Below are 12,186 nucleotides of genomic sequence, written 5' to 3' on the forward strand. Positions count from 1 at the left end.
AAGTCCTCCAAAAGCTGATGGAAGTTTGGAATTTTGAAAAGTCCTCCAAAAGCTGATGGAAGTTTTATATTCTTTGAAAAGTCCTCCAAAAGCTGATGGAAGTTTGAGTAGTTATATTCTTTGAAAAGTCCTCCAAAAGCTGATGGACGTTTGAGTAGTTATATTCTTTGAAAAGTCCTCCAAAAGCTGATGGAAGTTTGAGTAGTTATATTCTTTGAAAAGTCCTCCAAAAGTCGAAGGTGTTGATGGGGATACCATATTCCACCAAAATGTTTTGTGAGGACGAAACATCAGCATGGAAAAAATAACCAGAAGTGGTAATTAGTCATGCAGTGAGTTACCAGTATTTTTTGCAACACATTCATGAGCTCTATCATTTAGCTTTAATAAAAACTCTATCACCAGTCTCATCTTCTCCTTCTCTGTTCAGATCCCCGTCTTCTGTTCAGATCCCTGTCTTCTGTTCAGAACCCACTAGCTTTTTCTCCAACTTGACTGTAGCAGACCTCATCCAGCTCTCCAGCTTTGTTACCTTCTCTCTTCACTGAAGACAGTCTGTCAGCAGCAGCCACAGTATCAAACAGTTGGTCTGGTTCTCTCCTCCACAACCGACCCTGACGCTTCTCCTCCTTCCTTCTCTAAAAAACAATCCTTCCCTGCAGTAAACTTTAGCAGTCCTCCCCTTCCAACGCTCCAGCCTCTCCTTTCCTTCCCTCTTCACTGAAGACTCTGTCCACAACAGTAGTAGCCACAGTGTTTGAAGGGAATCAGACTACACCCTAAGAGCTCCCCTTTGGAGTGGTACTCTGGTGTCCACCCAGACAACAGTACAACACAGAACACCACACCCAGATTGACGTGCTGACTGATTGTAGGTTAAACAGGGCTGATGCAGTAGGATCTGGAGTAGGATATGTACTCTGGTGAGCTATTCTATTCAACTTCCGTTGTACCCCTTCAAGCATGGCTGGATCTAACACACATCCACTTTGTTCCTCAATTCGTCGACAAAGCTTAATTAGACTGTGAAGTAGAGAGAGAATTCCTTCTCCCAGAACTCAGGAGTGGTAGCCTATTAAAAAAAGTAGATTTGGAGGTCTCCAATCCTCTTGTGAACTGACTGACCAACACAACAGTAATCAGCTGCTTGGTCAGTTCAATTTTATTGTTCAATCTTATTTACATAGAAAGTTACAGTTGTTTTCTTACATGGTAATATAAAGGTATAAAGGAGTTATGAACAGAAACGTTTTAGAGCTATGTGAAACAGACACAATCAATTACAAGGTACCTATATTATGGTAGGAATGGGAAGGTAGCCTAGCGGTTAGCGCATTGGACCAGCGACTCGAAAAGTAGCTGGTTTGAACACCAGAGATGACCAGGTGAAACATGTATATGTTGTGCACTTGCGCAAGACACACACAGTCTAATCGCTCCCGTCAGTCACTCTGGATAAGAACGTCCAAAATGTAATAGTTGTCCTTGTACTTGGAAAAAGCACCTCATTTCCATGACTCTATACATTTCCCTTCTCATACTTGTTTGATTTTCACATGCTATCGCCACGTGGTGTATTTACAGGCCAAATACATACAGTGTCAAGTATATAACTTGGGTTGAGACTTACAGTATAGCCTCTAAGGCTGCTGCCTAACCCAGACTGCTGTACTGCTGATGATTAGGCTTTAAATTACTTTTTAGTCATTTAGCAGATTGCTCTTATCCAGAGCAATTAGGGTTAAGTTCCTTTCTCAAAGGACAGATTTTTCACCTAGTCATCTCTGGGATTCGTATCAATAACCATTTGGTTGTTGGTCCAACACTGTTAACCACTAAGCTACTTTAGTTATAAGGGATTAAAATGGAAGGAAAGAGGTTTTATGGTTCAAAGTCGATGAGTCAGTGTGTGTGTGTGTGTGTGTGTGTGTGTGTGTGTGTGTGTGTGTGTGTGTGTGTGTGTGTGTGTGTGTGTGTGTGTGTGTGTGTGTTAGTAGATCTTTGACTATTGCTAAAATCTTGGTGCAGATTTGCAGGCTGTTTTAATAACCACCAAGACTCCAAACCTAACAAACATTTGTAGTCTACTACACATTACGTAGCATTTAAAGATACTTCATTAGTTACTCTAGAAACAGACATGGCCGTTGAGAGATTAACTGGGATACTTGGTGTGACCCGTATAGAGCAGGCCAACAACACCCCGCCCTGCTTAAACAGTCAGACCAGGCGCCTGTCAACGGATAGCTGCTAGAAAAGATAGCTGGTGGCTAGCAGAAATCCACACACACACACTAACTATTCATCAGTGGTGGGGTTAATGGGTTCTATCTCTCATAGCCTGGTTCCTCTCTAGGTTTCTTCCTAGGTTTTGGCCTTTCTAGGGAGTTTTTCCTAGCCAACGTGCTTCAACACCTGCATTGCTTGCTGTTTGGGGTTTTAGGCTGGGTTTCTGTACAGCACTTTGAGATATCAGCTGATGTACGAAGGGCTATATAAATAAATGTGATTTGATCTCGTTAGTTCACACAGATCACCTAAAATAATACATAAATAATACTAATGAAATAAATCCCTTTTAGATGTAATAGGATTTCCATTACTAATAGTTACTATCACTCACCACATACGAAGAGTTTCTTTCCAAAGCGCTATACACAATACGGCATCACGGCAAATCAAAAAGTTTTAGAAATTACAGCCTCAAGACTTCTTGGGTATGACGCTACAAGCTTGGCACACCTGTATTTGGGGAGATTCACCCATTCTTCTCTGCAGATCCTCTCAAGCTCTGTCATGTTGGATGAGGAGCGTCGCTGCACAGCTATTTTAGGTCTCTCCAGAGATGTTCGATCGGGTTCAAGTCGAGGCTCTGGCTGGGCCACTCAAGGACATTCAGAGGCTTGTCCCGAAGCCACTCCTGCATTGTCTTGGCTATGTGCTTAGGGGCGTTGTCCTGTTGGAAGGTGAACCTTTGCCCCAATCAGAGGTCCTGAGCGCTCTGGAGCAGGTTTTCATCAAGGATCTCTGTGTATTTTACTCAATTCGTCTTTCCCTCAATCCTAACTAGTCTCCCAGTCCCTGCCATTGAAAAACATCCCCACAGCATGATACTGCCACCACCATGCATCACCGTAGGGATGGTGCTCCAGATGTGACGCTTGGCATTCAGGCCAAAAAGTTAAATCTTGGTTTAATCGGACCAGAGAATCTGGTTTCTCATGGTCTGAGAGTCCTTTAGGTGCCCTTTGGCAAACTTCAAATGGGCTGTCATGTGCCTTTTAATGAAGACTGGCTTCCGCCTGATTGGTGGAGTGCTGCAGAGATGGTTGTCCTTCTGGAAGGTACTCCCATCTCCACAGAGGAACCCTGGAGCTCTGTCAGAGTGACCATCAGGTTCTTGGTCACCTCCCTGACTAAGGCCCTTCTCCCTCGATTGCTCAGTTTGGCCAGGCGGCCAGCTCTAGGAAGAGTCTTGGTGGTTCCAAACTTCTCCCGTTTAAGAATGATGGAGGCCACTGTGTTTTTCGGGACCTTGAATGCTACAGAATTATTTTGGTACCCTTCCCCAGATCTATGCCTCGACACAATCAATCCTGTCTCGGATCTCTACGGACAATTTTGTTGACCTCATGGCTTGGTTTATGCTCTGACATTCACTGTCAACTGTCTTATATAGACAGGTGTGTGCCTTTCCAAATGATGTCCAATCAATTGAATTCACCACAGATGGACTCCAATCAAGTTGTAGAAACATCTCAAGGATGATCAATGAAAATAGGACGCGCCGGAGCTCAATTTCGAGTCTCATAGGAAAAGGTCTGAATACTTATGTAAATAAGGTATTTCTGTTTGTAATTTTTTATAAATTAGCAAACATTCTAAAAACCTGTTTTCGCTGTGTCATTATGAGGTATTGTGATGTCATTATGGGGTATTGTGATTTCATTATGGGGTATTATGATGTCATTATAGGGTATTGTGATTTCATTATGAGGTATTGTGATGTCATTACGGGGTATTGTGATTTCATTATGGGGTATTGTGATGTCATTATAGGGTATTATGATGTCATTATAGGGTATTGTGATGTCATTATGGGGTATTGTGATGTCATTATAGGGTATTGTGATGTCATTATGAGGTATTGTGATGTCATTATAGGGTATTGTGATTTCATTATGGGGTATGATGTCATTATAGGGTATTGTGATTTCATTATAGGGTATTGTGTGGAGACAGAATTATTTGTATTTAATCCATTTTAGAATAAGGCTGTAACGTAACAACATGTGGAAAATGGAAGGGGTCGGAATACTTTCTGAAGGCTCTGTATTTGTTTGAAATCTATCACGTGATGATTTCATTTCAGAGAGACAAATAATCATGTTTTTTTGCAAAATACTGTATATCCGCCACACTCTCTGGGAAATAAGTAGTACTGCTAGGTTTTACACAGTCTAATGTAACAAATAACTTTAATAAATAACGATACAAGTCAGACATTTGTGATATCAATATCTAAAAATATATATTTTTTAAATTAATCAGTAAAGTAATATGAGATCGGGGGGCCGATTGGCCATCTGGCAATTCCGGCAAATGCCATATGGTCTTGACAATTTGGGTTGTGTTGGCTGTTGGAAATTGACACACAGGGTGCTTATAAACACAGACAGAGCACATTCTCACCTCAATCAAACCTTCCTGATTTTGGGCAGTATAAACCATGATTTGGTCAAACAATTAAGTGCATTATCCTCATGATTGCTGTAATGAAAGTGCCCCTCTGCCTGTTTCACTGGGGCCTGGTGCTGGGATGAGCCAGCCCCTCTGCCTGTTTCACTGGGGCCTGGTGCTGGGATGAGCCAGCCCCTCTGCCTGTTTCACTGGGGCCTGGTGCTGGGATGAGCCAGCCCCTCTACCTGTTTCACTGGGGCCTGGTGCTGGGATGAGCCAGCCCCTCTGCCTGTTTCACTGGGGCCTGGTGCTGGGATGAGCCAGCCCCTCTACCTGTTTCACTGGGGCCTGGTGCTGGGATGAGCCAGCCCCTCTGCCTGTTTCACTGGGGCCTGGTGCTGGGATGAGCCAGCCCCTCTGCCTGTTTCACTGGGGCCTGGTGCTGGGATGAGCCAGCCCCTCTGCCTGTTTCACTGGGGCCTGGTGCTGGGATGAGCCAGCCCCCTCTCACTGGGGCCTGTTTCAGCCCCTCTGCCTGTTTCACTGGGGCCTGGTGCTGGGATGAGCCAGCCCCTCTGCCTGTTTCACTGGGGCCTGGTGCTGGGATGAGCCAGCCCCTCTACCTGTTTTCACTGGAGCCTGGTGCTGGGATGAGCCAGCCCCTCTGCCTGTTTCACTGGGGCCTGGTGCTGGGATGAGCCAGCCCCTCTGCCTGTTTCACTGGGGCCTGGTGCTGGGATGAGCCAGCCCCTCTACCTGTTTCACTGGGGCCTGGTGCTGGGATGAGCCAGCCTGTTTCCCCTCTACCTGTTTCACTGGGGCCTGGTGCTGGGATGAGCCAAGCCCCTCTACCTGTTTCACTGGGGCCTGGTGCCGGGATGAGCCAGCCCCTCTGCCTGTTTCACTGGGGCCTGGTGCTGGGATGAGCCAGCCCCTCTGCCTGTTTCACTGGGGCCTGGTGCTGGGATGAGCCAGCCCCTCTGCCTGTTTCACTGGGGCTTGGTGCTGGGATGAGCCAGTCCCTCTGCCTGTTTCACTGGGGCTTGGTGCTGGGATGAGCCAGCCCTTCTGCCTGTTTCACTGGGGCCTGGTGCTGGGATGAGCCAGCCCCTCTGCCTGTTTCACTGGGGCTTGGTGCTGGGATGAGCCAGCCCCTCTGCCTGTTTCACTGGGGCTTGGTGCTGGGATGAGCCAGCCCCTCTGCCTGTTTCACTGGGGCCTGGTGCTGGGATGAGCCAGCCACTCTCCTCTACTCCAATGTGCTCAAGAGAAGAAAGAAAAACATTTCAAAACGCAATTGCGGGAAAAACACAGCTTTGAAAGCTTCGTCCATATGACCCTGTCTAAGAGAAGAGGATCTCATCTTTCTGTAAGTACTGTCAATATTCAGCTCAATAGACACTATTTTACAACCAAGATATTTGATATTGCTTTGCGATATGGAACAGCGCAGATGCAGAATGTGCACAAGCCAAAGTGAGGGAATATACCTATAGGTCTATAACTACTTAGAGTTAATATGTTTTGAGTTAAGCAATCATTTCTGATTTTAAAAAACACAAATGTGAAAAATTGGTGGATATAGCGTTTTGGAAATAAACTTCTTCATATGTTAACTTTTGGCATCTGTTTCCCTAAACAATGTGGGGCGGCAGGGTAGCCTAGTGGTTAGAGCATTGGACTAGTAACCGGAAGGTTGCAAGTTCAAATCCCCGAGCTGACAAGGTACAAATCTGTCGTTCTGCCCCTGAACAGGCAGTTAACCCACTGTTCCTAGGCCATCATTGAAAATAATAATTTGTTCTTAACTGACTTGCCTAGTTAGATAAAGGTTAAAAAAAAGCAAAAAAAAAGAAAATGGGGCATCAAGACACACTCCTCCAGGGGTGATATCTACCACATCATTGACACTCACTCGCAGTGGGGAGAAAGGTGAGTCTCTGATGATGTCATCTTCCAGAGGTGTGATCCTGAGGAAGTCGACGTGTTTGGGGCGGCAGTAGGACAGAGACTCTTCCACCTCTCTCTGCCAGATCTCCTCCTGTCTCCCCAGGGACTCATCTCTCTGCCAGATCTCCCCCTGTCTCCCCAGGGACTCATCTCTCTGCCAGATCTCCTCCTGTCTCCCCAGTGACTCGTCTCTCTGCCAGATCTCCCCCTGTCTCCCCAGGGACTCATCTCTCTGCCAGATCTCCCCCTGTCTCCCCAGGGACTCATCTCTCTGCCAGATCTCCTCCTTTCTCCACAGGGACTCATCTCTCTGCCAGATCTCCTCCTGTCTCCTCAGTGACTCGTCTAAAGAGAAGAGACAACCAGAACAGCAGAGTTGGTAGAAGTGTATATTTGGGGTACATTTCATATTAAATTCAGGAAGTGACTTGAAATTCAATTAATGAATGGAAAACCCCTCATAGAAACCATTCCTCTTAAACAAGGTAGATTGGTATAAGTTGGTATTGTGTAATGTGCTTAACAAGTCCAGTTCTACTACAGTAATGCTAATTGGCCAAGGTTGACACCCCCAGTTAATAATTCAACCTTCTGTAAGGCCATATCTTTCCCTAAGTTTCCTAATGCATTTCCTAATGCAAAATAATTCATACAAATGAATTCTGACTGAGTATAGTAACCAGGGCACTACAGCACCCACAATACTGTATGGTTCTATATTAAAAGTTAAGCTGTGGCGCCACCTTCAGAATTTGAAGTGGAATTGCTGCCATTCTCAGCCATGACATGAGTTCTTCATGACCTTTTGAACATCTACTCAGTAGCCCTCAGTGGTGCAAAAACTACTCAATTGTCACACTTGAGTAAAAGTAAAGATACCTTAATAGAAAAGTGAAAGTCACTCAGTAAAATACAACTTAAGTAGAAGTCTAAAGGTATTTGGTTTTAAATGTACTTAAGTATGGAAAGTAAATGTCATTTTTTTAAATATATGTTAAGCACACCAGTGGTTGGCCAGTGGCACACATCATTTACTAATAAAGCATTTGTGTTTAGAGAATCTGCCAGATCAGGCAGTAGGGATGACCAGGGATGTTCTCTTGATAAGTGCGTGAATTGGACCGTTTTCCTACCCTGCTAAACATAACAAATTTACTTTTTGGGTGTCAGGGAAAATGTATGGAGTAAAAAGTCCATTATTTTCTTTCGGAATATAGTGAAGTAAAAGTAAAAGTTGTCAAAAATATAAGTAGTGAAGTACAGATACTCAAAAAACACTACTTCAGTCGTACTTTAAAATATTTTCTACTTTACCCCACTGGTAGCCCCAGCCCATATAACAGCATGGAATTGTACTGATATTGTAACTAATCACAAGTCAAATCAGCTCATGTCCTTCATGTTAACCTGTAATGAGATGTGAATGACTGAGATACACTACATGACCAAAAGTATGTGGACATGTGCTCATCGAACGTCTCATTCCAAAATCATGGGCATTAATATGGAGTTGGCCCCTCCTTTGCTGCTATAACAGCCTCCACTCTTCTCGGAAGGCTTTCCACTAGATGTTGTAACATTGCTGTGGGGACCACAAGAGCATTAGTGAGATCGGGCACTGATATTGGGTGATTAGTCCTGGCTTGCAGTCGGTGTTTCAATTAATCCTAAAGGTGTTTGATGGGGTTGAGGTCAGGGCTCTGTGCAGGCCAGACAATTTCTTCCACACCGTTCTCCACAAACCATTTCCGTATAGGCCTCGTTTTGAGCACAGGGGCTTTGTCATGCTGAAACTGGAGAGGACCTTCCCCAAACTGTTGCCACAAAGTTGGAAGCACAGAAGTATCTATAATGTCATTGTATGCTGTAGCATTACAAATCCCCTTCACTAGAACTAAGGGGCCTAGCCCGATCCATGGAAAAACAGCCCCAGACCATTATTCCTCCTCCACCAATCTTTACAGTTGGCTCTATGCATTGGGGCAGGTAGTGTTCTCCTTGCATTCTCCAAACCCAGATTGGTCCATCGGACTGCCAGATGGTGAAGCATGATTTATCACTCCAGAGAACACGTTTCCACTGCTCCAGAGTCTAATGGCAGCAAGCTTTACACCACTCCAGCCGAGGACAGACTATTTTTACGTTCTGCGCACTTCAGCGCTCGGCGATCCCATTCTGTGAGCTTGTGTGGTCTACCACTTCACGGCTGAGCCGTTGTTGCTCCTAGACATTTCCACCTCACAATAACAGCACTTACAGTTGATCGGGGCAGCTCTAGCAGGGCTTGTTGGAAAGGTGGCATCCTATGACGTGACTGTGTGCTCGATTTTATACACCTGTCCGCAACAGTTGTGGCTGAAATAGCCGAATCCACTAATTAGAAGGGGTGTCCACATACTTTTGTATAAATATAGTGTATGTATGTGGCAGGTCGATAACAGAGCTGGTGAGGCTGTCTGGATGAAGACGTCTGGTTGGCAGGAATACCAGGGTGATGGACACTGTGTTAATTGGTCAGCTACATCGTGGGTGTGGCCAATGGCCATGTGGGAGCCAAATTCACCAGACGGCTCGTCTGCACATTGCTGTTATTCAATAGGCATCGCCCAGCCAAAGAGACAGAGAGCAGAGAGAGACACAGAGAGATAAAGAGATAACATCCTCAATTCGTCGCGTCATGGACTCTACAAGGTGTCAAAAGCATTCTACAGAGACGCTGATGTCACGACTTCCTCCGAAGTTGGCTCTCCTGCCCGTTCAGGCGGTGCTCGGCGGTCGTCGTCACCGTCCTATTAGCCACTACCGATCCCTTTTTCGTGTATCTGTTGGTTTTGTCTAATTGGTTTCACCTGTGTGTTGTTTAGTTAATTAGTGTCTGTATTTAATGTAGGTTGTCCCGCCCTTGTTTTGTGCGGGATTGTTTATTTTGTCATTTCGTTTTGTTTGTCGGTGTTTGCTGTTTGTTATTCTCCGGTTAGTCTTTATCCTGTGTTGGATATATTCACCCTGTCTGTATTTGGGTTGACCGTTGTTTATTTTGTTCACCGGAGAATAAAACTTTATATCGCTATCTGCTCTCTGCGCCTGATTCCACCCACCTTGATTAGACGTGACAGCTGAACCATGTTGACTCTAATGCTTCCCACGGTTGTGTTAAGTTGGCTGGTTGTTCTTTGGGTGGTGGACCATTCTTGATACACACGGGAAAATATTGAGCGTGGAAAAACCAGCAGGTTTGCAGTTCTTGACACAAACCGCTGTGCCTGACACCTGCTCCCTGCTACCATACCCTGTACAATGGCACTGACGTCTTTTGTATTTCCCATTCACCTCTGAATGACACACAATCCATCTCTCAATTGTATCAAGGCATAATAATCCTCCTTAAACCCGTCTCCACCCCTTCAATCGGCACTGATTGAAGTGGATTTAACAAGAGACCTCAATAAGGGATCATAGCTTTCAACTGGATTCACCTGGTCAACCCAAGTGTTTTTAATGCTTTGTATACTCAGTGTAGATCGACAGCTGCTACTTTGGCCCTGTTAGTTTTCACACGCGCAAGCAGAAGATGCCGTTACCAGTGACCACCTCTTATGCAAAAACTGTAATTCACTCCATTGCATAAAGATGGTGGCCCACAATGCACTTACTGTTTTGCTAAGTTCTCCATATTGTACATTTCTCTCCATTCCATTTAGTTATTGTATGGTCATTAGCAGAGTCTACATGATCCCAATTTTAGCTTCAATATGCCGGCAATGTTTTTTTTAACGACTCAGGGGATAGCGCTAAAACAATTACATCATATCTGAATTCTTCCACCTTTATAAACCTTTATAAACATTCGCCATTGGAGTTTATTTAAAACTTTGTGTTGTAATGACCATTTTATAACCACCATTGGACACCTGGCTTTTGACAACTATACCTAACCCTAACCCTAACTATACCTATACCTAACCCTAACTATACCTATACCTAACCCTAACTATACCTATACCTAACCCTAACTATACCTATACCTAACCCTAACTATACCTATACCTAACCCTAACTATACCTAACCCTAACTATACCTATACCTAACCCTAACTATACCTATACCTAACTATACCTATACCTAACCCTAACTATACCTAACAATACCTATAGCTAACCCTAACTATACCTATACCTAACTATACCTATACCTAACCCTAACTATACCTATACCTAACCCTAACTATACCTATACCTAACCCTAACTATACCTATACCTAACTATACCTATACCTACCTAACCTATACCCTATACCTAACCTAACTATAACTATACCTAACCCTAACTATACCTATACCTAACCCTAACTATACCTATACCTAACTATACCTAACCCTAACTATACCTATACCTAACCCTAACTATACCTATACCTAACCCTAACTATACCTATAGCTAACCCTAACTATACCTATACCTAACCCTAACTATACCTATACCTAACTATACCTATACCTATCTATACCTATACCTAACTATACCTATACCTAACTATAACTATACCTAACCCTAACTATACCTATACCTAACCCTAACTATACCTATACCTAACTATACCTAACCCTAACTATACCTAACCCTAACTATACCTAACCCTAACTATACCTAACCCTAACTATACCTAACCCTAACTATACCTAACCCTAACTATACCTATACCTAACTATACCTATACCTAACCCTAACTATACCTAACTATACCTATACCTAACTATACCTAACCCTAACTATACCTATACCTATACCTAACCCTAACTATACCTATACCTATACCTAACTATACCTATACCTAACCCTAACTATACCTATACCTAACCCTAATACCTACCCTACCTACCTACCCTACTATGCCCCTAACTATACCTAACCCTAACTATATACCTACCTATACCTACCCCTAACCTATACCTATACCTAAACCTAACTATACCTACCTATACCTAACCCTAACTATACCTATACCTAACCCTATACCTAACCCTAACTATACCTATACCTAACTATACCTATGCCTACCCTAACCCTGTAACTATACCTATACCTAACTATACCTGTACCTACCCTAACTATACCTGTGCCTAACTATACCTATACCTGTGCCTAACCCTAACATACCTAACCCTAACTATACCTACTATGCCTGGCCCTAACTATACCTAACCCTAACTATACCTATACCTAATACCTGGCCCTAACTATACCTATACCTAACCCTAGCTGGCCTACTACCTATACCTAACCCTAACTATACCTAACTATACCTAACCCTAACTATACCTAACCCTAGCTAACCCTAACTATACCTACCTATACTATACCTAACTATACCTATAGCTAACCCTAACTATACCTAACCCTAACTATACCTGGCTATACCTATACCTAACTATACCTAACCCTAACTATACCTATACCTAACTATACCTGGCCTATACCTATACCTAACCCTAACTATACCTATACCTAACCCTAACTATACCTATACCTAACTGTGCATATGCCTAACCCTAACT

The 12,186-nt window shown here is 43.8% G+C and overlaps 1 protein-coding gene across 1 annotated transcript in view; it reads right to left on the reverse strand.

Moving 5' to 3' along the window:
* The window catches only part of LOC135505661 (uncharacterized), a 76,692-nt gene that overhangs the window by 59,998 nt on the left and 4,508 nt on the right, over positions 1–12,186 (reverse strand). Inside the window, exon 2 of the mRNA XM_064924708.1 lies at positions 6,590–6,975. Within this exon, the coding sequence (XP_064780780.1) occupies positions 6,590–6,975 (386 nt within the window). The remainder of the gene's footprint in view (positions 1–6,589; positions 6,976–12,186) is intronic.

This window comes from Oncorhynchus masou, chromosome 19, assembly GCF_036934945.1.
Source record: "Oncorhynchus masou masou isolate Uvic2021 chromosome 19, UVic_Omas_1.1, whole genome shotgun sequence".
NCBI classification, from domain to species: Eukaryota; Metazoa; Chordata; class Actinopteri; order Salmoniformes; family Salmonidae; genus Oncorhynchus; species Oncorhynchus masou.